Below are 26,222 nucleotides of genomic sequence, written 5' to 3'. Positions count from 1 at the left end.
GAATGAAGCAACTTAAAAAAGAAAAAAAAACACAGTGCGAAGGAGGAGCGAACCGTAGCAAAACACACGACGATATGTGCCGCACGCGCGTTGTTTTGCACCGGGGGAGGACCGTCGCGCGAGCATGGCAGTCAAAGCGGTGCCGTGTTCCCGCCAAAAGCTTAAGTGAGGCACTAATTTTTATTGGTTTGGTTTGGTTTGTGGCGTTTAACGTCCCAAAGCGACTCAGGCTATGAGCGACGCCGTAGTGGAGGACTCCGAAAATTGCGACCACCTGGGGTTCTTTCACGCGCACTGACATCGCACAGCACACGGGCGCCTTGCTTTTCGCCTGCATCGAAAAGCAGCCCCCGAGTCCGGGATTCAATCCCGCACCCTTGGCAACAGTATTCTAACGCCGTAACCACCGCGCCAACCCTGTCCTGTCAAACATTTTAATTAATAGGACCTTCGACTAATGTCCTTCAAATAAGACACATTCTTATTTCAGCGTTATTGACGCTGATAACAACTATGCGCGCTGCACGAAACACAATAAGAATAATGCAAATAAAAAATCTACCAACTTATCGCTTGATAGAAAATTGTAAGCTAAAATAATTTTGTTCGTCAAGCTTAGCGGATTTTATAAATTCACATTCAGAAGCTAGATTATGAAATAGTAGCAATTCTTAGTAGTATGACACTGGACGCGAATCGGTCTTAAACTTTAACTTCAATATGCTGGGGATACAACCCCTGAATAAAACTAAAAGTAGAACCAACATACGAAGGTTGCTGCCCGCCTCCTCTCCGGCGCTTTCCTTCGGCGTTCGACCTTCCCATAGGCCGAGCACCGTCACGTGCTTCCGCGCGCCTTTTTCTTGCGTATGCTCCTGCCTCCTTTCTCATGGTGCAAAATAAAGCGTGCGCGGCGCATTTAATCTAGTTAAAAGCTACGGCTCGCACTTCTTTCGCGCTGTTTTTTAGGAACACAAGCAAGAAAACAAGAAAAAGCCCGCAGAACCACGTGACGGCGCTCGGCTAATCGGAGTGTCGAATGCCGTAGAGGAGGTGGGCGGCGATCTGAACGACACGCTTACAGTGAACTAGACTATAGGCACGCTGGAATGCGTGGATAACATGCTAAGTACGGCTACACGGGCGCTGTTACGAGGGTTCTGAGAACGGGAAGAAAGTATCCGAAGAGACGCGGAAAGCCGTAGAAGGACTGCAGGGCAGAGAGCAACGAGTATACGAATTCCGTTTCCCCTTCATGTGGCTAGGTGAGGAAACACTTGAAATCGATGTTATTCATAAATTGAAGATTCATACTCGCAACAATCCCATCACTTGATGGCACTACATAAAGATTAACTATTTATTTACACATAAATAAAACAAGAAGACACAAGCAAGGAGAAACTATTTACATGACTGACCCGTTGGTCGGACGAAATCAGCCCCCCAGAGCGCTTACTTTTTGCCATGTGTCTCCGCCTCTGGCGGGGACAGCAATCAATAAGCAATAAGGCGACTTTAATCACCAATCAAAGATTGGGGAAAGGATATTAACTAAACAAACACTTGGGAAAGGAGAGGTCCCAAGCAAACAAACGAACAGCACTGACGGCACTGCATTCCGAACCTCTGCTTTTCCTTGTTTTCTTTTTCGCACACGAGCATGCGGGACCAACGTATGCCGCGTGAACAAGAGCTGAAGTTCTCTATAAGAAAGCTGAAATCTGTCACTTGAGGGCTCAAAGGCTACGTGGACACACCAATTTGACCAAGCCCTTCTTCTAAAAACCTGCAGCTCAATGTCCCATTAAGCTTTATCGATCATTGGTCAGCCACCGCACACCTGCTACCACATGAGCAGAGGTGAAGACACGCACGTAGTAATACGAGAATGCATACAAAAGAAAACGCCCACTGGTCCCAGATAGGACATTCAACACTGAACACTGCACAAATTTGCGCGCTGGAGTGACAGCTGTGGTAAGAAGGCAAGATGAGAAGGGATTGAGTGCTCTGCAGCGGCAGGTGATGCCGGCAACAATGTAGCTGTCATCGGGCCTCCGTCGTGCGTCCGCGGTGCCACCTAATTGGTAGTCGCCGTGACCAGTGACAGGTGCGCATCTCAAAGTATCTACCTCGGTTCGTACGCTCTGTACGGGAAACCGAATGGCGTATAAGTTCACCAAACTTCACACCTCCCAACCAAGAATCTCACAAGGACACTTGCTGTCAGTGTGAGATTTCAGTTCAGCCACACATTTTCTAGCATCCCTGAGCGCACACACACAATTGGTTCGTTTCGCGCAAGCAAGGTTAGGACACCAGTCAGCTTATTCCTGAACCTGCCATGTCCATTCCGTGCATGCCAACTGCCAGACGAGCTCGTATACCCTTCACTTCCCACAGTGACTGCCGCAAGGAGCCAGTCAGGCACTACCACACAATGGATGTACGTACATAACAATACACAAATATCTACCTTTAGATCTGTCGTTTGCGGCTGCTAAAGGAACAAACACGCAAACAAAAACAAATTATTTTAATGCTTCTGTCCTTGCATTCTAGGTGCGAGAGTGTACCAGCGTACTTGTTCAGCGAGCCTTTGATATACACTGCTTCTAGGTCATATTTCCGCAGTGCAATCGACTAACGCATCAACCATACACTAGTGGGCGCTGAACGGGTCAGGTACGAAAGCGCGTTGTGGTCTGTTGCAACCTTCATTTTAACCCCAACTAACCAAGTATCCAGTTTCCCTAGTGCGCACACATTCGCAAAAGCTCTACTTTCAATTGCAGATCATTTGGTTTGAGCAGGCGTAAATTTCTTGCTCAAATATGCAATTGGTTTCGGTTCCCCTTCAACTGCCTGCGATAGGCAAGCTCCTATCGCGACTTCTGAAGCGTCAGTTGTCAAGACAAACTCCTGGTTGTGATCAGGTACGACCAGCTCTGGAAATAACGCCAATACCCTTTTTACTTCACAAAACGGCTTTTCTGCCTTTTCATTCCATGGAATGATGTTGGGAACTCGCTTGTTAGTCAGGCCCGTCAATGGGCGCACTAGCCTTGAATACTCCGGTACATAGGGTAATAGTTAAACAGGCCCAATATACTACGCAGCTCCTTTGTTTTGGGAGCTCTCAATTTAGTGATTGCACTTACTCTCTCTGGGTCGGGGGCATGCTTGCCGGACCCTACCACATGGCCTAGGTACTTTACTTTCCCTTATGCAAATTTCCATTTAGCAGCGTTTGCCGTTAAGCCTGCCCTTTTCAGAGTCTCCAGTACCACCTACAGGTGTTTGATGTGCTCCTCTCAGGTTGACGAGAAAACGGCTTTATCGTCAATGTATGCCATTGCATAAGGAGAATGCTCTTTTAGGATTTCATTCATAATCCTTTGAAACGTTGCTGCTGAATTTCGCAACCCGTACAGCATTACCTTTCATGTATACAAGCCCTTAGGTGTGGCAAACGCGGTAAGGCGCTGTGACCGTTCGTCTAAAGCGATCTGCCAATATTCCCGTGTCATATCCAAAACCGATATGTATCTTGCACCTGACACCTCATAAAGCATCTCGGTAATATTAGCCATATAGCAGCTGTCTGGTTCTGTAACGACATTCAATTTCCGAAAATCGATGCACATTCTCACCGACCCACCCTTTTTGTCTACGCATACTACTGGATGCGCGTATGCGCTGTCAACTGGATAGACGAAACCCCACTCCTGTAGTTGATCTACCTGAGGCTGTATTTCTATTCCGAAAGCAAAAGGCACCTTATAAAGATGCGACGTTTCTTGTTTGGTGTTTGGAAGCAGCGTTATTTTGTGGCAGCCAGCGTTACATCGACCTCGGAAAATACTTCGGATTCACCAGTTAATACATCAGGTAATCACGTCTCTGTTGCTGCGTCAATGATCCGTCTGAGATCTCAAACTGTAGAGATTGTTTCTTCATTTGACACTGTGGGGTCTCATACACCTCATCAAACTCGCCGCCCGAGTTAAAAACAACCCCCACATTCTGGATTCGTGCTACATAGGGCCGCAGCCTGTTCGCACGCACCCATCTGCTTCATTCTTCAGTGTCCATAATATAGCTGTTATCTCGCTTCCTCTCCTTTATAACAGCTGGTCCTCGCCACTTCGGCTGCAACTTACCGACTTGACCGTTTTCAAGTATGAGGACTTTACTCCCCTGAACTCTTTTGGTCTAGCCCTAAGGTTGTATTTGGCAGCATACGACCTCTGTATGGCGTCTGCCCTTCCGTCAACCTTTTCCGCGGCGTCATTGATATGTTGCCTCAACTCAGACAAGTATTGCGCGGCCGGTTTGTTCATTTCGTCGGCGGTGTTCACGCACTAGTCCATGCTTCCTGGAGGATACTGGGTGGTCCATGTGGGGCTCGACCCAACATTAGTTCAAATGGTGACCTGCCCGTCACGTCATGATGTACCTCCCTGTATGCCCAAAGCATACATAGAATATGACGGTCCCATTCTCGCTGATAATCGTGTACAACAGGTCGAAGCATAGCCCTAAATGTCCCGTTCCATTTCTCCGCGATCCCGTTACTCTGAGGGTGTTCTGGAGTAGAAAATGGCATCTGAACTCCCAGCCTCTGCATGAATTCTTGAGTTAATCTCGACACAAAGTTGGTTCCCTGGTCACAACAAACGTGTTCGGGGTCCAAAATATAGTGAAAACCTCTATCAGCGCTTGACACGTAGCTTTCGCTGTCAGGTGTTTTAGCGGTATAACTTCAGCCCATCTCGTACACAAATCAACAATGCTTAGCGCATAGCGGTGTCCCCTTGCCAACCCGGGCTCAAGCGGTCCTATGCAATTCAGGAACACTACCTGAAAAGGTGTCTCTGGTCGTTAGCGGTGTTTTCGGCACCTGGTCCCTAACTGTTGCACGTGAAAACATCTGCAACGTGTGACAGCTGCGGCAATGGTTCTTCGCGTCCGTCATCATTGTTGGCCAAAAGAATGCACTTCTAATCCTTTTCTTTGTTTTTTTTTTTCGAGAAATGCCCACCGCGTGATCTGTTATGCGCCAGTCACGCCTTCGAGATTCTGGGAGCCCTAGTTATTTGTATACCCTTGCATCAATCATTTATTCATACAAAAGTAGCTCCTCATGCACAACCATCCCGTGGCTACCCTCTCCTGCCTGTCTCCACGCTTCTCGTAATGATATATCGTCTCGCTGCTCCACCTTAAAATCTTGAGCCCTCGATCTATTTTCAGACGCTGCTCGTTCTTGGTCTATACAGCAAAAGCTGAGAAACTATCGGCTCGCATTATTACTTTCCTCGAACTCGAGTGTTGCCTCTGTTTTGTCCTTGTCCAACCCGTGCGTAGAGCTTACCTCTTGTTCAAGGACGGCCCTATCTTCAGCTTCTTCCACCTGCTGCTTCTCAACTCTTTGAAGCAGTGAATGAGTTTCGGGTGTGAGAAACGCGCCTACACCTTCGGCTAGCTCTGCGGTTACAGCGCATAGTATTGACATCTGTTGATTAACGGTTTCTCCTTCTGGTACTAAGGACATAGACACATACAATAAGTCGGTGTCAACTATCTGTCCAAAAGAACCTATTAGTTTTATTTTACCAGAGCAGTCATCTCGACACGAAGCAGGTACCATCGCTGCCCTCAATACTGTAATCTCTGCTCCTGAGTCCATACAAGCTTCTGTCTGGCTAGGTCCGATTTGCAGCTTTACCCAAGTGAGTCAGATTCAACTACTTGATCGGGTTTTTCCTTCCTCTCCGGTTCAGAGCCAAGTTTATCGAGGACAAGTATTTCAGCTCGGGCTACTAGCCTGCTCGTTTCCTTTTTGGAATCTGTTACGTCCTATCATTGCTGTGCATTTGTGCAGTGGATCGATATCTGCCCATATTTCTTGCAGCGAAAACACTTCACACCTGCATGTCTATTTTTCCCACCAGCGTTAGGGGTTTGAGTTAGTGGTTGCTTTTCCCGTTTCTCCCCACTTTGCTGTTGTTGTTTAGAACCTTCAAAATGCTTTCGCGGTTTGCCTACTCGTCGACTTTCCTCGAACGTTTCTGTTAATCCGGCCATCTTATCGACCGTGAGCCAGCTCTGGTTTTCATTTTGCCTGAAATAGATCCTGACTTTGTCTGGCAACACTTGTTTGAAACTATCTGCTATCATCTATTCTCCCAAACCTTCCAGGCTTTCGATGTCTCTGCTATTCACATAGTACGTGAAGATTGTCTCGAGCCTGGTCGCTACCTGCTGCCGTGAGTCACCTTGCTCTTTGCGTACTGCCATAAACAACCGCTTTTACTCATTTGGAGTCATTCTGAGCTCTTTTAAACCTCTCTCCTTAGGCTCCTTGTATGGCATTACCCTTCCATCGGACTCACTGACTACAAAAGTCCTAATTTTCTCACTGAGAAACGGCATTACAAAATAGCCCCACGAATTTCTTCCGGACGTTTCAGGGTTTCCATCATTGTGTCAGCACTTTTGAACCATGCGGGCACCATTGGATCCTTTTCTGGCATAGGCGTCAGCACCGCTTTCAATTATTTTGCATCATCGCCCAGCTTTGGACTTGACCTATGTCCATGTTGCACATCCACCCGTGGATGAAGTTGCATTTCAGTCAGTTTTATTTTTTTCTAGCTCAATTCGGAGCTTTAACTTCTAAATTTTACACAATTGAATCTTATGCTAATTCACTACCAGCAACGTCTGAGCCACATTTCCTAGTGCCTGCTCTGTCACAAGTACTGGCTTTGCTAACGCAGATTGCCCGTTAGGCTGTAGACCGTTCCCTGCGGCATGTATCTGTGTATCAAACATTGCATTTACCGTAGAAGGAAAGCCGTAGAAGGACTGCAGGGCAGAGAGAAACGAGTATACGGATTGAGTTTCCCCTTCAGGTGGCCAGGTGAGGAAACGCTTGAAGATATCGATGTTCTTGACAAATTGAAGATTCAGACTCGCAACAGTCACATTACTGAAAGATTAAGTATTAATTTCCACATAAAAAACAAGACACAAGCAAGGAGAAACTATTTACATGACTGACCCGTTGGTCGCACGAAATCAGTCCTGGTTTAACCCAGAGCGCTTACCTTTAAGCTATCTGTCTCCGCTCTTGGCGGGGACAGCAACCAGTATGCAATAATGCAACTTTTCTTTCCAATCATTAACCGGGGTAAGGATATTAACTAAACAAACACTTCGGAAAGCAGAGGTCCCAAGAAAACGTACTAACGACGGCACTGCATTCCGGACCTCTGCTTTCTCTTGTTTTCTTTTTCGCACACGAGCATGCGGGACAACCTATGCCGCGTGAACAACAGCTGAAGTTATAAAAGTTATAAAGAAGTTATAAAAAGCAGAAAGCTGTCACTGAGGGCTCCAACGCTACGTGGAAACTCCAACTTGACCAAGCCCTTCTTTTGATCACCTGTAGCTCAATGGCCCATTGCGCTTCATCGCGCACAGGTCAGCCACCACACACCTGCTACCCCACTAAGGCTGTATGCACATGAGCAGAGGGAAAGACGCGCACGTAGCAATACGAGAATGCATACAAAAGAAAACGTCCACTGGTCCCCGATATGGCATTCAATGCCGAACACTGCACAAAGCGGCGCGCTGGAGTGACAGCCATGGTAGGAAGGCAAAACGAGAAGGGAATGAGTGCTCTGCAGCGGCAGGTGACGCCGGCAACAATATAGCTACTATCGGGCCTCCGTCGAGTGTCCGTGGTTACACCACATTGGTAGTCGCCGTGACAGAGGACAGGTGCACATCTCAATGTATCTGCCTCGGTTCGTACGCTCTGTACGGGAAACCGAATGGCACGAAAGTTCACCGAACTTCAAAATAGGTTCATTACGTTATACGTGTATGTTAGAGTATATGTTCGTTTAGCATTAATGGGAATGCAGAGGCAAACAGTCGGCTTACCCGAAAGGCCGCAGAAGAGATCCTGCCACATGGCAAATAAGTATAGAAAGAATAGGCCAAGGATAGGAATGATGAGCTTTCATTACTGTTGTCTTCGGGCAGCCCTGCTGACAACGACAGCGGGCTTCCGCATTTGGACCCTGATGTGCGGCACGCACCCTAGCACTGTTTACATGAACTCGTTGCGGGGTTCATGTCGAGGAGTTGAGTGGTCTCGAGCCTACTGTGTTTACATGAACTCGACCCGACGAGCGTAAATACACTGAGTAACGTTTATTCAGGGACTTCAGCCGATGGATGGATGGATGGACGGATGGATCGATTCATCCAATGGTTCTGTTGTTTTGACTGCTATAGTTAGATGTTCTAATTTTGTGGTTTCCATCCATACAGATTTGCTGCAGCCGACAAGCAAGGCGGGTGTCCCCGAAATGCGTATGAAATTTATTTCTCATTTCTCTGGCATCGGTTATTGTTATAATTCGACGCCATTTGCGCCTCTTGAATGGCCTCATCAGGGAACGTCCCCAGATAGTGTCCAAATTATTTATAACAAAAACTGTGTCCACACATGGACTCAAACACCATCGTTCCGTGTCGCGGTCGAGCGCCCTTCGCCCACGTTTCTTTTGCGCTCTAAAAATACATTTTCTTAAACGAGATCCCTCAGCCGCATTCGACAGAGATCAAATGGATAAATGCTTGTACGAAACTTAACGGTTTCAATATACACAACCCAGTGAAGTGCTGGATTCCCAAACTCATAACTTCGCAACACCTTACAATAGCTTCCCCAAAGTATCCCCTCCCTGGCCATGTGTATATAGGATGTGAATGCCGAATCGTCTTCCTGTTCTCCTGCTTTTTCATATACTATGCAGAGGGAAAAAGCCATTACAATGTCTTTTTCATTGTCGTCCTGAATGCCATGTGAGTTCGGCGCAAAACGGTTCTTAAATGTTGGACATCGCAAAAGGAAATTGCGCCTTAACAGTCCAAGAAAACATGCTTCATGGTTTCATTCTTTTTTTGGATAGAGACATAACAAAATATGAAAAAAACGATATTAGAAACTGTACAAAAATAAAAAGTGACGACACCTATAGTCTATCACAAGCACAAGAAATACCAAGGATTTCGCAGCTCTCCTGTGCGAGCTACGCATTGCTCTCGAAATGTCTCACTTACAGCCCAGTTAGGAGCGAAACTATGCAATTATGAAAACGCGCAAGTGGAACTTGTGATTGTCATTTGAAGGGAAACCATCCGCGTGAGCATGCGTTTGGAGCAGAGATAAATGTTCGTGTGTCTACGTAGAGTTCTAGCATCCTTTTCGCCTGCCCAAAATATCTTTGCGTGACTGTGCACACATTTAAATGGCGACTCCAGTTTCAGGTGACTACCCTGTGGGCCTCACTAGCTTGCAGTAAAGAACATCTCCCACGCGTCTTCCGGTTAAACAGGACAGGGAGGCAAACAGGAAATGTTGCCACAGAGGATGCGCTGAGTGCCACTGGAAGTCGCATCTTTGAAGCGCTTATGGGCGAGGTTGCGCAGAAGGTGCCGCTAAGGTTGGCGCCGGTAAGAACTCCTACAGGTGCCCTCGCTCTTTTCTGACCGTCTCCCTGATTTCTATAATTTATGTCGAGATTAAATAGTAATATTGTTACGGACGACAAGGAAGAAGAAGCGGGCAGTGGCACGGGCAGGAGCGCTCGCGCTAGGCCCGCGAACATTCATTAAATGTCATCTACCATCGCCATCGGTCATGTTCTGTCTCCTGTCTTCATCGGCCTGCCTCTTCGTAACATTTGGTTGGAGGTGCGGCGTACGACATCCCCATCCTCGCCTTGGAGCATCGACGCCATCTTCAAGCCGGGACCATCACCGAGGGCTCAGGGACATCGCCGAGCAGCTTCGCCGCAGCCCTTCAAGCCCAGACCTGAACAACTACCACCGCCCAGCCCCCAGCCCGGACCTGAAGACAAGAACAGACAGACCAATCAGAACCGAGACGAAGGACCCGAAAGACCCGAATGACCCGATGGAACCTATGGACACGAACACGCAACCCCCGCCCAAGCTGCCCGACGTGACCTCGAGCCATCGGTCCCATGGACTCTGGTGACGGATGGTTGACAGCTCCAGGGGAGGCAGATCACCCACGAGACATCGTACCGGCAAGCTGTTCTATTCTTCCTTCTTCCTCTTCTTCTTCAAGCATCCAGACACACCCATAATCATGCCATCAAATCATTAACATCGCTAAACCTCCTCGTCCACGATCGGGACGATCGCTCGGTGGCCCCGGGTCATGTTACTGACGACAAGGAAGAAGAAGTGGGCAGTGGCACGGGCAGGAGCGCTTGCGCTAGGCCCGCGAACATTCATTAAACGTCATCTACCATCGCCATCGGTCATGTTCTGTCTCCTGTCTTCATCAGCTGGCCGCTTCGTAACAATATTACTATTATTATTAATCACCTAATAACACGGCCTTATCCCGACGCGGCGGCTCAGTTAGGGCGCACGATTGCTGAACCAAAAGATGGCGGATCGAATCCCGGCTGCGGTGGTAGCTTTTCGATGGAGGTGAAATGCGAGGCGCCAATAATTAACGGAGCCCTCGACTACGGCGTCTCTCATATCCCTATTTGCTTTGAATCGTTAAACCCCCTAAAACGACCAATGAAGTAGTGTTGCCTCGCACATAATGCAAAACTGTAATAACTAACAAATTAATAAAGGAAGCTATCTTACTTATAAATGCTCATAAAGCGCTACAAAGAGGGTAATAAACAACTCTAACAATATAAAAGTAATATACTCCATGACAGAGTGAACCAATTAAAAAACACGAAAAGTGTGATAACAAGAGTCGTACTTTGTGGACACCTCACAAAGCTCTGCTGGGAGTAGCGCTGAATTGAGCATAACCCCGACGCAAACATAGATAAGGTAATAACAGTGGAGTAATGAAAATATTGAAATTAATTTTCTAATATTATTAGTTCACCTTAGAGCGTCGGTATAGAAAGGGTTGATGCCGAGTTTCTCTAGACTATGGGGATAGAGCATAGCGCCTGGTGTGGCCGCTAAGGCAGAGGCTGCTGAAGAGCCTTCGTTTCACTGTTTTTCTCACAACCGCATCGTAATTTCCAGCTCTGTGGTGGTGAGCGAGTGAAGACACACATGCTTGAAGCTGTGCTCTCAATATTGCATGAAGCGTCAACAGAGCCGAGAAATAACCCGGCTTACCTGAGATTCTTATAATCCAGCAAGACGTGACCGTTACCATTTCCTTACAACGTTCGTAGTGTTAGAAAGTAGCCAATGCTCAATGGGAGTGCGTATGCGGGCGACGCCCCCAAGCCCTACATCGTCTTTTTGTGCAGAAGACTAAATGTTCCAGAAGTCAAGCCTCTCTTTATCCATGTGACATTTCGTAACAACGATTCTTCACTCGGCGATCCCAAAGGTTTCACCAAAAGGTATAATATCGATTCGCAAAACTATTCAGGTAATCAATTTTCTTGCATTCTACACCATATGTCGTAGTGCATGGGCAGTGCTGTATGTGCGATTCGTCCCAAATGAGCCAACAACACCAGTGCGTGGTATGATGGTGTAATGAAGTGCCTTGAATTGAAAACCGTACTACGTTCAAATAACCGGTGGAACCTCTGTAAAAGAAAGGCATTGTCTCTGCTGGTACCGCAATGAGAAGTGCTGCCAGCGTTTACTAGATTAGAAGAACCTTTACCTTTCGTTTTGGAATCCGGCAGGTAGTCGCAGTGTTCCGCGGTGACTTCGAATATCGAGATTTTCGCCAAGCAGATCAGGATGCCAAAAGGCGGGAATAGCGCAAATAAATTCCATTGCATTTCAGATTTCATCATTTGTTTGAAAGCTCCAGTCAAACTAGCGAAGATCAGACCTGTAAGTTTAGATGGAAAATAGTAGCCAGGACGTAACAGGCAATAATAGGCGTGGTAAATATTTCTCACCTCAACTACTCAATGGGAAGTCTATTACCCTACAGTATTGTAGTGAAGAACGAAGATGTACAAAATAGAACAGATAGATACTGTATGCTGGAGAGCAGAGTATTGTTCACCACGCAGAGGTTATCCCAACAGCAGTTTGGGCGTTTCTTTAGGTCCAAAATAGGGTTCCGCAAAGGCCAGCCATATGATCCAGCCCATCCTCTCAGGTAGTTGGGTGAGAGGAGTGATCGACGCCACTATGCTGTCTAATACAACTTTCTTATCTCAGCAGGGTAAAGGTTCGACCTACCCCTAATAAAATAGTCTCTACTCTACATTTGGAACTTTAAACTACTGCCATCCTTTTGTCGTATTGCTTTTGTCTATAAATTATGCTAAACTATAGGTCATCTAATGTCCGTAATAAATTTCGTTTTCTTTCTTGCATAGAGAATGTATACATTAGCCACGGAATAGCGAATACCACAACTACCATCATCATCCTCATCATCAGCCTGACAGTACCCACTGCAGAGCGAATGCCTCTCCCATATTTGCGCAGTTAACTTTGTCATGGGCTAGCTGCATCGACTTAGCCCCTGCGAACGTTTAACTTCTTCCGCCCAACTGACTATCTGCCGCTCCCTGCTACCCTTTCCTTCCCACGGTATCGATTTCAGCACCCTTTTCGACCATCGGTTATCCTCTTTTCGCACCGCCTACCAGGCGTGTGCAAAGTTCTTGGTGATTTCCACTAGTATGTCATCAACTCGAGTTATTTCTCTGACGAGCTCAGCACGATTCCCATCCATTCACGTTACACGTACAATTTCTCGTTCCATAGCTCTTCTGCGTTGTTGTCAACTTAAGTAGAATCCTTTTAGTTAGTCTCCACATTCCGGCTCTATAGTGAGTACAGGTAAGATGGAAAGGTTATATGATCTACCCTTGAGCAATGCTGGTAAACTGGTAGTCATAATCTGTGACTACTTGCCAAACGTATATAATAACCTACCTTTCCATTTTACTGTGAGCAATCTCTACACTGTCTTAATTCTGTCAATAAAAGCCTTCAGAAAAAGTATTCACCCAGTACAGCCATAAATCAATAGAATCTCATAAACCTTATTGCTCAACATTCTAGACAGTCTGTGGGCTGTCTAAAGAATTTTGGTAGGGGATCATTGTGAACCGAGATTTTTTTTGAAAGCCTGATTTTTCCAAAGTGCCTCGGCTTTCTTTTCTTTGATGATAAAATGTATTGGTAGTAGTAACAACAGTGATTCGCGCCTGGGTGGGAGCGCTGTTTTCAACAGCCAGTTTGAACGTGGAAGCTGCCGAGCTGAGGCTAGCGGCATATATAACGGAAGCGCAGTTTCTTGGCTTCAAGCCCTCTTCAGCTTCTGGCGTGGAAGCCCCAATAGACTTCGCATTGACAGCGCGAAAAATTCTTTCTCTATCCTTCGCTGCTCTTTAACTGCAGTCTTTCGTTTTTTTCCTCACACCTGACTTTAGACCGCTGCTACTGAATATTTAGGACTCATACTGACGGCGATGAACACGCACAGCAATAGTCACTTCAATATAATTTGCAAGCGCTCCACATGGGGGTATAAAATTGATGGTTTAGAAAGGAACCTGACCGCCTAATAAGATGATCTACGAGGAGTGTTGAGAGCATGGCTGCTGTCATCACAGACATTTAATACCAGTTAATCGAATACACTGTGTAGTGCCCAATAACGAATGTCGCTTGCGTTGAGCCACTAAAAATATTTTTAAAAAAGCTTCCGAAAGTAAGATAAATACAATAGTGTGTCTCAGTTCATGGGGGATATGCAATGTCTGCATAACATTATTGATTGGAGCCAAAAAGTACCTCAAATGCAACGTGCCTCAAGTTATAGACATGCAGGAATAAGGTGGCCCAAATATTTTTTTACGTTTCATAGCTAGTGCTTGATTCTGAACAATACTACGAATCATGGGGTTTCAATTATTGCTGGTGTGCTTTATTAGGCGCATGGTAGACAACACAAAAATGGCTTGAAGAAAGGAAGCGAAACGCAACAACTGCTGCCCTATCCTCTTTTTTCCCGTCAACAGCGTGAAGCCAATGACGGCTATCTTTCCTTCTATCAACCTCGGTTTTCCCAGCTTTCACAATACTATGAGGTTGAGAACACGTATTGTTTTTATTAATCCCAGAGGATTTCAAACATGCACGGCTGACGCCTATCCAGTGCAAATCTGTCTCTGCAGTATTCAGAGAACATCGGGCTTTATATGTTGAAATATACTGGAAAGAAAATTGCAGAAACTTGTAATAAATATACAACTTCTCTTAAGTAACGAAATATATGCACTTGCCATTAATGTAGACCCATTGTATGATACTCGCGATTCCGCCTCCGGCTGAGTCTGTTCTCTCTGCTGTAAGGTAGGCGTAGAAAATGGCCGCTGGTGCGAAGCATACAAAAGATATGAAGAAATATACTGAAAAAAAAAGATGCAAGTGCGTCAGAAAGAAATTACATCAGTGAGTGCGGAAAAATTGCCTGATCTGCAATGCCTTTGCGCTGCATAAATGTTTCATGAACGTTCTGCACAGGCTCACTCTGTTTTTTCCATCCGATGAAATGCTGGTGTCAAACAGCTAACACTTTTTAAAAAGAGTAGTCGATTCCGACGAAACTTGTCCGATTAAGCGAAGGACATATTTGAAACTGGAACTATGGTTTCAAACCATTCGAAAGTTACGTAATTAAAAGCACCGAAATATTTATGTGACTGACTTAGAGTAACAATTATATAGTCCGAAGCAATGACGCTGGGATTCTGAATTGGGCAAGCCCATATCAGCTTTAAAATGGGCCCTAGGGGCACTGGCACTCTCCCGTTCGCTAGTAAGTTTGGATACAGATTTACCGAACAAAGCTCTGAAGTACTTCAAGCCTCGATATATCGAACACGGATATACCAAAATATTGCGTATATCGAAACCTTTCTATATGACATGGAAATCGCCTGCATTTTTATAATTTTTCCGAACGGAGCCGCCACCCCAGATCACGCCCGTTCTATTGATCGGAGGCGAGCTTTCTCGCAACGCCCTCGATGTTAGTGAAGGCGCGATGGGCGTCCCTGACTACTGTGCACGATAGGTGCACACCTCGATCGCGCCGAGAGCGCCATTTGAACATTGCGGCGGTGAACGCACGCGGCGGATGGCCTAGTTTGAAAGCATCATAGGACAACTGCAACGACCAGGGAGATACAGCGCGACGAGGAGATTGTGCTACGCTCGAGTAGTGCCATGATGGTACTGCTTATTATTTTTGCTTTACTTGCACAAAAACACTAAAACGTAGATTCTACTATAAAGCATGTAAATCATAAAAATGTTTTCACATTTTCGCTTCTTACAGTTGCAAAATTTAAGTGATATAAAGGCCGATAAAAGCGTACTTGCTATAGTTTCGTATAGTTTCGTCTGCTGTACCTAAAGTAGAGGGCGCTGGCTCTACGCAGCTGTAGTATGCGATAAGTACCATTATGGCGGTGAACACGATTAGCAAAAGAGTGGAGAGGGTTTGCTGGGGAGTGCCACCGTCGCTTTCGTTCTGATCTTAGTTGTATTAACTCTATGGCGACGACACGTTGCATTAGCTGCACTGACTACTAGGTGTCGCCAACTATGCAACGTCTTTCGTTATCGTGTGTTCGTGTGTGGTCGGTGAGATCGCTTAGTTGGTTCTTTGTTCTATGGGTTAGGCCTGTCGTGGCGTTGCTGGTGTTGTGATGGTTGAAAACAAGAAGAAGCGGACATCCTTGACATTTACTGACAATCGAGAGCACTGAGGATGGCGAAAAGAAGTCATGCGTCGCCGAAACCTTCGACATACCAAGAAGGACTTTGAGCACTCTGCTGAAAAAAGTGACATAAAGGCCAAGACAAGGCAAAATTAGCTCTCAGGCGTGCGAAGGGTGCGCAAAGCTGTCTTTGAAGACGTTTAGAATGTGCTGCACATATGGTTCGTCGTCGCAAGGGACCGGAATATTCCTTTATCGGTACCGATGCTACAAAAGGAGGCCAGGAACTTTGCCTTCATTCTCTGCGCCGAGAACTTCAATGAAAGCAATGGTTGGCTATTACATTTTAATGCGCGAGTTAACATTGTCCGGAATACAGTCTCGAGAGAACGTGAGGGCAACAATGAAGGCGAGATCAAGAAGTGGCTTGAAAAAGAGTGACTAATTCTTGTTACAAAAAGTTCAACGCAAAGGTAACATATTCAAGAGCGGGTGGTAGTAGCGCTGCCTGTTCGTTCGCCACTCACAGTGCGAGGGCCGACATGAGGAATCTTTCCAGCTCGCAACACTGTCTTTTCTAGCAAACCGTTTAACTCGCCTAAAAACCTGAACTGTTTATCTGTGGCTCTGTTAAATATTTAGGCGTGATCTTTGACATTTTAGTTTAACCCACATCAATACGAAACGAGCCACCAAGTTGGTCGTAGTGAAATTAGGTTTTCAAAGTGGAGACCAGACGGGCGCTAACTCACTATTTATTCCGAAGGAATGCACGCACATAAACTTCTGCCCCTTATGCGTTGTGCTTGAACTATTTCACACTGAAAGCATAAACGAACTAGCCTGGAAACAAACGTTGTTGAAATTAGGTTAGACATTAATTTTCGGCCTTTTCAGGTGAAGTCAAGTTTTGAGGATCAAAAGGCCACGTTGTGGGGCTGGCTTACCCTAATATGAAAGCCACTGCTGAGTTGACGCTAAGAAAATTAGTTGAGAAACTAGTTTTGGTGAAAGTGAAAAGGAGTATATGGGAATTTGGACATCTAAATTTTGAGCCTCGGACGCTTTAATTTCAAGGATATTGCTCAATTCATGCTACTCAAATCAGGTAGGATACAAATTTTGGCAAAATGTGCATTAGGTCAAATTCAGGATATTCAAAGAGCTGATTTGTGGTGGTCACCAATAATTGACGGTGCTGAAATTAGGTTAGAAACGCATATTTTGGTCAAATTTGGATTATATCACAATACTGAGTGGCAGAACGCGAAGTTGTTTTATGTGGACAGACACTATCCGGAACACATGACGGGCCCCTAGAAAGGCGGTGAACTCGTCTCGTTATATATTCTTAAGTCTATTTCAGTGTCTGCATGTTCCCGTTTCAGTGCTCGAATGGAGGGTACTGCTTTTGGCTCGACGTCATTTCAAGTTGGCTCATAACGGTAGCTAAAGCATGTCATGCGTAAAACACATATGCCAAGCAGTGAAATAGGACAGATTTTAGTTTGTGCGACTGCAGTAGGGAAAGCCGGTTATGTAAGGCTGAAAAGGCTAGATAAAGCACTGGTGACGCGATTATATGTAGGCTTAGCTGTCTCGGATATTCACTATGCTTAACAGAATAAAACACACAGGTGTAAAAGCAATCAGCGGGGGCTAAATGAAGTATGACAAATCGGTGACACTCACTCGCCGTAGAAACTGTATGCGAAGAGACCATGAAGTACACCAAGCACCAGGCTGCCATTACGAGGACATAGCCGACGACATCAAAAAGGAAGTGTGATAGCATGAACAAGCTCCCAGGTATTCCTGTCATGAGCTGCACCTGCCGCGCTCCACTGAGGCGTTCCGTTACGGGATAGACCACGAAGGAGGCGAATACGATGGTGTAAGATAAGGCAGGATATAGGGCCCAAAACTGGATGATGCCGGTTTCGATGAGGTTTTTGAACACGCTGTCCATATCTGCAGGCTTCTCCAGGAAAGCCACTGTGGTGTGGATACGTGCTTCTGGATGTCCGGTGAATGCGCGCAGCTCGGCTGTGCGCAGCAAATTCATTAGGACCGGCCGCGTGGCGGAGCTGGTGGGATTATATATGGCTCGCACTCTGCATGGAGAGAAAATTAAAAATAAATGAGGAGCGACCTGCTGGGCTTATAAATATTAACCCCCCCCCCCCCCCCCCCCAATAAAATAAATGCAACTACAAACTGCGAATTTCCTACAACTACTGAAAACAAAAAGACTGCAGAATGCGTTACAGCACTGGTAGACACCGGGGTGGCGCAGTGGTAAGACGCCCGACTACTGTGCCGGAGTTCCCGGGTTCGAACCCGATCTCGGCGCTTGCGTTTCGATGGAGGCGAAACGAAGTGGCGTCCGTGTGCTGTGCGATGTCAGCGCACGGTAAAGATCCCCAGGTGGTCGAAATTACTTCGTTGCCCTCCACTACGGCTCCCCTTTCTCTCTTTACACTTTCACTCCCACTTTCCTCCCTTCCCTTACGGCGCGGTTCAGGTGTCCACAGAGCAAGTGTGACAGATACTGCGCCTTTCCCTTCCTGTGAATCAACCAACCAACCAACCAACCAACCAACCAACCACTGGTAGAGTAAATCTGCAACAAATGAGCAGCGACCTCCTGGGCTTATAGATATTCACCCGCCTCATGAAATATACGTAACAACAAACTAGGAAACTCCTACGACAACCGAAAACAAAAAAGACTACAGAATGCGTTACAGCACTGGTACAAACTAAGAGAAGCCCGTGTGCTGTGCGATGTCAGTGCACGTTAAAGAACCCCAGGTGGTCGAAATTTCCGGAGTCCTCCACTACGGCTTCTCTCATAGCTTGAGTCGCTTTGGGACGTTAAACCCCATAAACCAAGCCAAACCTTCTGGCCTGCATTAACAAATACTCATGCATTAACAAATAGTGTTGTTGCCATATCACAGGTGATAGGAGGGCGCCAGTAATGTTTCCCGCTTGGATGCACGTGCTGTGGAGGATAGAGGCTACTCATAGGCTACAGGTTTTCGTCGTCTAAAAAGCTATACTGTTAATGGTGGAAAATGTAGACCGCGGCTGCTCGGAGGCACCATTGCTCCCCCACTGTTCACAAAACTAGACCAAACCTGGAACTAGATTTCGCGCCTTAGTATATGGCGAATCTGAATGCAAATTTCATTTCCCTTGTTTAGAGTCTAGCGCTGGCGCTGGAAGTCATAACTGGCATCATCACCGCTTTCATCATTTTTCAATCCGCTTGCGCCAAACACTCCTCACGCCCTGAGGGCTTGCGGTTTAATTTTTCAATCTCCTTCCGTTAGTGAATTGCTATACGCCTACACACAATTCAAAATGTTTCTAAAAGCAAACATGCTTAAAATCTATTCTGCTCCTGTTGGCGCTAAGGTTGACGACATGCAAGTGCAAGGCTGTCTTAATCAGATCGCGAATTATGAAATGTGGTATTTACCTTTTCTAGTTTTAGCTTTTCTAGTCATGCTCTATTTGCGGAATTGAATCGCAGTCATCTAAATAGTTTGTTCGAGAAGAAAAACAGTTGTATTGAAAAATGTGTTGCCCTCGTTACGAGAACCCAGATCTAAGCGTGATAGGCTGCTACACATTGTAACCCTCAGGCAGAGAGCGCGTCTTAAGTTGATCGTTCTTCCTCGTCGATTTTAAGCACGATTGCATACTAGACAGTTTTTTCGGAGCGTATTGGTGACTCAGCGCCTCTCGCGGTGGCCGCTAAGCCTAATCATAGGGTTGGCTAGTATTTATATCTGAGTGGAGGCAGAGGCGAACTGCAAAAGGAGCCCGTGGTTATAAAAAGTGGAAATAAACGTTAAAAATTATTTTCTAGCCTAAATGCAAACCAATATCTTGAAAACTGCACCCGCCCATAGCACGTTACGTTTGATGCTGAAATTTGCAGACTTCCAGTGGTCGTGTCCGTTTTTCTGAGCGTAGACGTTTCTCGCTTCCCCTCGTTCATCGATCACTGCCTTCCTATTTCTTCTCGTTTGTGTAATCTTGAATAATCAAAAAGGCGGTTGAAACGCGATTGTCATCGACAGAAAGGTGTGGGGGCTATAATTCGGAACCTTGTGCGCGACGGCACTGCCCTCTGTTGTGCATGGCTGAGCGGCTCACGTAGAAACATGTGAAGAAGACTTGCAGCCACACGAAGTGTGGCCGTCAGAGCCATAGCGATTGGAAGTCTCTTGTGGCCTGTAAGTCTCGAAATATTACAAAAAATACATTGATTAACATTACCTCCAAAGGACCCAATACGTGCAGATCAATCGTCCCATGCATTAAAAAAAGCGGTCTTTAAAATTTATTGCTTTTTAATTGAACCATTCGAAGCAGCTCAACTTCGGTCGAATTTATAAACATTCGTCCAAGACTTTCTAAACGTTCAGGGGCAAGAGAAAAAATATTTTCTCGTCCATTTACAAAGAATCGCAGTTGCGGGTTTCCGCAGCAGTGCTTGAGAATCGATTTCCGCTGTACTTACACGTCATGTTCGTAAGCGACCGCGAAGGGGTAGGTCTTCATGTAGAGACTGAAGTCATCTGCAGCGATCTGCGTAAGATCTGATATAATGTGTCGCACTGGGCGGATGACGCCACCATCCGACTCAACGAGAACTCGAAATTGGAGACTCTGGTTGCTCGAGATCGAAGGCTGTTCTTGAAGGAAGACCTGGGCCCCTGGAAAGTGTTCTTGCAGCCGCAGCTCAGTCTCATTGACACCACCATCTGGGCTTGATGTCTTTCCGCTGATTCCCGCTTGTGCCTGCCGATGCCAATTATTCATGGGCGACTCGACAAGGTACAAGATCAGAAGGAGGCTGAGGATTGGCGCGACAAAAGTCAACGTCAGCTGTCCCCAGCTGCGCTTCAAGCATAGGAAGCGCTTGGTGAAGAGTGCTCGGTACGACCGCAGGAAGGTCTGTGCTTTTCGCGTCGCACGGCAGATTGTGACGATGTGCTGACCTACAATGGATGGAGAGAAACAATGTGAATACGTGCCTTTCAAAAGCACATAATAAAATTTTACGCGGCTCAGACCCACGGTCTACACAGCTGATAGTAAACAAAGTAAGAACACCCACAAAAACACTGGCACATTATACGGGCTAGAAACACTTGAAAAATAAAACTCAACACACTAATGTCATTAAACTTATAGTTTCGGCTTGATGAGCTTCAAGATAGTTCAACAAGCAAATATTTGATTTTATATAGAACTCCTGACCATCGCAAGACATGGACGGACGCGGAGGAAGCATTTGTACTCTCCTATCTTCTCTATTTCACGATGGTTCACAAGCACCAGTTTCGAACGCGCACGCTGATTGTGGTTCATTACCTTAAGATTAAAATAGGCTGCAATAAACTATTCGTTGAAAATACGCGTTAAAGGTAGTATGCTTAATAGGAATAATGACAATATAGATTTCCTCGACTTAGAGCACAGAGCCGATCCAGAAGCGGGACGCTCACGGAATCCTTCACAGGATGCTATTGTCATTGATACGCCCCAAGAATACGCGAGCGGAAACAGGAAGCTGTCACCGTCCCAACGTGTGTTCGCGATGTAAGCCAGAACGAAATGCAACGCTACCAAACGTGACTTAAGTATTTTGCTACTGACACGTGAAATGCTGTCCTAATCGCGCTCTCTGAAACTTGGCCTAATTTTAACATTCATTGCATCGAAGTGGTAGGTGAGAGTTTAATTTTCTGCTTGTGCTATTAGGTAAGCGTTTCAAAAATCTCAATAAACTCCTTATATCTTCAAAACTCGACTAATCATAAACCTAAGTTTCTAGATATGCTTTACAAATTTCTCGTTATCAGTCTGACTGCGTACCTTTCAATGCGTAAATCTTTGCTTTCAGTGTCATTGGCTGTGGACCGCCTGGGGCCTCTCTGCAGTTTCTCGAGGTGCTCCTCATTGATAAAAGTGATCTGCCTACCTTTGCTTCATCTAAAACCCATTTATTTTCTCACAATTTTTGGGCGGTTCGTGAAATGAAGAGATCGGATGACAACAGTGTCTGCCAAGGCTACTGCGACGCTTTCTATGAACTGTGCAATTTGTGGAAAATGAACCTTAAAAACAAAGGTTGTATACGATTCTTTACATTCCGAGCACAACTACCTAAATAGCCAATTAATTTGAATCGGGCACTTTTTACCGTTATCTCGGCGTCGATATCTAATCTGGTCTTACAGCATTCCTTCGTACGAACAATATAAAAATGCTTATCGCACGCTAAATTATTTTTGTCAAAAGTTTGCGTGTGTCGCAAGTTGACTTCAAATTTTACTGTAGGGTACACTGACCATAGCACACGCATTCGCTGCACAAAGAACGCTAGCCTAACTGACGCCTTCGAGTTAGATCTGAATGAGTTCGACTTATTCGGCATAACTACAGGCGTATTGCTAGGATATCATCAATGAAACACGTGTTAAACTTGTTAAGTATAGTTTGCCGCACATGCGTTTTTCACAAAACATATTTCATATTGCTCCCAGTGTGTGTAGTGAACTGATTCCTCTACTCTCGTATATCTTATGTGACTTACCCGCGCGCGTAAGATTGAAATTACAGCGTTCAGTATTAACGCACGCAACTACTACTTCATTCCTCCAGACTCAAACAAGCTCTTGGGAGCGACTTCCATCCTGAGAGTCGTTCATAGTTTTCGATTCTGCGTAAGTTAGCATTGTATATTTTTGTGAGTGACTTCTCTGCATCACATATGCGCTTTTTGTATTTCGCTGCAAACTACTCCCCTTTCTGCAATGCTTGTAGCCTTGAAGGTAAAACAAATAATTTTGACAAAGTATATTGCCGGGATTTATGAAACTAATCATGAGAGGTATAGCACAGTATTATAGCACATAACCGGGTTACTTGGAGAAATATGAGAGAGGCCTTCGCCCTGCAGTGGGTATAGTCAGGCTGATGATAGTGGTGGTGGTGATGATGATGAGATTGCGGGGTTTAGGATAACAGGCGGCGTTTATGCTCAGAAGCCACGCATGGAGTGCACAGTAGTTTCTCACATGTGACACTTAGTCTAAGATGGGGACAAGCTTTTTCTGATGCAGCAAACGATCTGTATTCCGTGTACCCGAGCTTCGTTGGTATTCACTGCATCCTCTCAGGCAACGAATTGTTCATGCGCACTTAAATCTGGCTTTGCGAAAAAACTACTCCGTGGAATGTGGATTTCACAAGTTTTTTTTAATCTGCGCATGGCTGCTTTCTAATCAGGTCTGTAATTTGCGGCGAATACGTAGGCGCGGGGTAGTATTATATGTCGCCGATAAGCCCATGGTGTATGTTATCTACATGCTCTGCAAATACTTCGAGGTTGACACAATATTCACGAGTTTGGCATGGTAAAATCAAAATAACACTGTAGCCTGAAAACGATCATTCATGTCGCCTCGTTAAAAAGGAAGTTGCGAATTTTCCGGCGAGGAATGTTTTGAGCATCTGTTTTTCGAAAATTGTAAGAAATAAGCAACAGTTGCGAAGATTTCTCTTCCTTTGTGAAATGCAGTAGGTCTAACCCCCCCGCAGGCAGGTCCCACCTGGAATAGAAGAATAGAATGCGCTCACCTTCAATCGCTCCTACCTGTCGCCTTCCACCTGGAACCCATTCCATGATTATTCTGAAAGAAAGGAGGGCAAGGAGGGCTCAAGTTTCCAAATGAATATTTCTTATTTTACGTATTTACCTACATGTAATGACAGGCTCTTATATTATTGCGCGACTGTCATATGGAGTAGAGGATTCAGGATTGCACTTTGTAGTAGAGATAGCCGATAACTATGAGGGCAAAAAAACAACAACAACACCCTCATCTGAGAATCCTCTTGTCTCCAAGAGGTACAGAAGTGTGTCAGAGGGAGAAGCCAAGGAACTGATTCGAAGTACTCAACGAGGAATGGCTTTATGATTTTTGAGGTGTGAACACAGTGGTCATGGAAGGGAGAGGCGGGGAAGGGTGCAGTGTGGCAAATATCAGACAGAATCACTTCCAAAGTCAGTACAGTGCCCTGTCCCTCCTGATTTATAGCGTTTTGCTACATCGGGTAGTTTTGAGTGCCTACGAGGTACTGAAAAATAAAGTGTCCATCTGATGAACTTGTAAAATGAGAATAAAGGTAATCTCATACAAAACAACCCCCTCGTATGAACTCTGTACTCCATCCTCACTTCCGAGAAAAGATTACACATGTTAGTTTGCAACCATAAATATTTATTTGAAATTAGGAGCCTGCAATGAACTTGATTCTCAAATGACTGATCTAGAATTAGTAAGTTTTCTTACAGTTGTTGCAAATTGAGTTACTTCGGGAAGTTTACGTTAAAGATAGAATGGGTGCCAACGGCAATAACGACAACACTAGATCATAAACTTCGCGACTTGTGTCGCGAAGTGTGACTTCGACTTGCGTAGAAATTACAACTACCTTACAAATGCGACCAATTCGTTCAGGCGGTTTTTGGTGTTTCGCACTCGAATAGCGCGGGCCTCTTATTCCTGAGTGCTTGCAATAAAAAAACGTCTGAGTGGAGCGCGCTTATGGGTATTTTGGCGTCTAATTATGTTGCCCTAAATCTGATATAGAGCTGTGGGTTCGGTGAAGGTAAACCAAGCCAGCTAATAAATTCCAAGCGTTCTGTCGACTGGAGAACTGTATCTGCACGAAGAAAGCATTCCAGTTTTATTATGGCTAACTTTGCGCGAAACAAATGTCAAGCTTTCATATATTCGCATCTTCGGGCTCAAAACTACTGCACACAGACAAAGATGAGCACTGCATAAAGCATAGCTGTCACTTAACGTTTGCTTACTTGATGTACACATCCATCAGCGAAGCCGCTGTCACGCCCATGCTTGCGATGCCAAACTTTGTTGCCGACTTCTCCAGCGTATCGAACACATCAGGGAAGTTCTTGTGCTCCAGAGTCCTGAGAGCGATGCTGACTTCATCCAGGGTCTCCTCATCAACGTCGGCTGTGGGGGCCACAGTTCGAACCGTGGCTAATATGCCATTCAGATCGAATTGGTTACCTCCCTTCACGATGGTCAGCTTGTAACCGGCGCCTGCAAAAGATTGTTTGCTTGAAGCATCATGCGTCCAATTTTCTTCAGTGAACTGCTATGCGAACGATGGGCTTACAGAATCGATGGAAACAAACCTATAACCACATAAAATTCTTATATTTTAGGTTGGTTGGTTTGTGGGGTTTAACGTCCCAAAGCAACTCAGGCTATGAGAGACGCCGTAGTGGAAGATTCCGGAAATTTCAACCACCTGGGGTTCTTTAACAGATTTTACGTATATCACCTGATGATATATCGTTGAATATATTGTCACGACTGAAGTCAGAGGGAGCCGTGAAAGTACACGTAGCCGAGGACCCGAGAATAAGGTCGGCTTGTAGTTCCGAACACAGAGTCACAGAGTCCAGCACCAGCGCGCCGCTCGTGCCAACCACCGCTTCGTCGTCGTCGGCACCAAACACGGCTGTAGCGCGGCGCTAGGCACGTGGCAATATCACCTTAGTAGCAAAGAGTAATACCTTTCTATGCTACACTTTGAAACCAAATACAACAGTGCCACTGGCGGATTAGGACGGGGCATCAAACAACCTGAAGGTAACTAGCGCCCAAAAGAAAAGAAAAAAGTTCGGAGGGCGCTTAAGCCTCGCCTTCAGGGTAGACGCATTTGCATCTGTAACATAGCCATTTGATTCAACGGATTAACTTTTTTTGTTTAATGAGGAGTAGGCGAAATATCTGACTCATGTCTCGGTGGAATCCTGCCCCTAACTATACCGGCATAAAATGGGAGTTACTTATGTTTTCAGTTCGAATCCCTATCGCGAACGTGTCTCCAGCTTGACTAGGATGTTAAATGGGAAGCGTTTTGATGCCACACTATGCTGAACGCTTTATAAAAATGGGTTGGCCACAATATGTGGCTAACGAATGCGGCCACGGGACAGCATAGGTGACTTGTGCTCTTTGCTTTTCAAGATCTGTCGCGAGCTGCTCAAGATTGAATGTGTCGCTAGCTCTTCGCTATGTAAAATCTTATCTGGTGCCATTCTTGTGTACCTCCGAGAAACTTAAGTTGTTGTGTGACGTCATAAAAAGGTAAATGCCACCAAGAGAAGATTTAGCGCCAGCGATGCGTAAGAAACCAACGTGCGGCTAGGAGAGCATATACCTGAATTGTGCTCTTTGTTCTTGTATGTAGGCATTTTTCTGCACTCTTTGTAATAGTACAGCCTTATGGCCTCTGATACCAACTACTGCATTTAAGTTATTGTGGACATGCACACGTATCGCTTCTTAGAATTGGCTAGATTTCTTCCCTCTGAGTTTAGCTGTGTCAACA

At 45.6% G+C, this 26,222-nt stretch overlaps 1 protein-coding gene across 1 annotated transcript in view; it reads right to left on the bottom strand.

Annotated features, from left to right (window-relative positions):
- LOC146189312 (phospholipid-transporting ATPase ABCA3-like) overlaps positions 1–26,222 on the bottom strand; it is a 95,692-nt gene that overhangs the window by 23,529 nt on the left and 45,941 nt on the right. Inside the window, exons 13-18 of the mRNA XM_084605233.1 lie at positions 24,670–24,922; positions 23,427–23,479; positions 20,299–20,779; positions 17,454–17,875; positions 14,319–14,444; positions 11,726–11,899 (exon numbers count right to left, since the gene is read on the bottom strand). Coding sequence (XP_084461359.1) covers positions 11,726–11,899; positions 14,319–14,444; positions 17,454–17,875; positions 20,299–20,779; positions 23,427–23,479; positions 24,670–24,922 — 1,509 coding nt within the window. The remainder of the gene's footprint in view (positions 1–11,725; positions 11,900–14,318; positions 14,445–17,453; positions 17,876–20,298; positions 20,780–23,426; positions 23,480–24,669; positions 24,923–26,222) is intronic.

This window comes from Amblyomma maculatum, chromosome 5 (genome assembly GCF_055883805.1).
Source record: "Amblyomma maculatum isolate TAMU_Amacu chromosome 5, ASM5588380v1, whole genome shotgun sequence".
Classification (NCBI taxonomy): domain Eukaryota; kingdom Metazoa; phylum Arthropoda; class Arachnida; order Ixodida; family Ixodidae; genus Amblyomma; species Amblyomma maculatum.
This window is presented reverse-complemented; position numbering and strand designations above follow the sequence as displayed.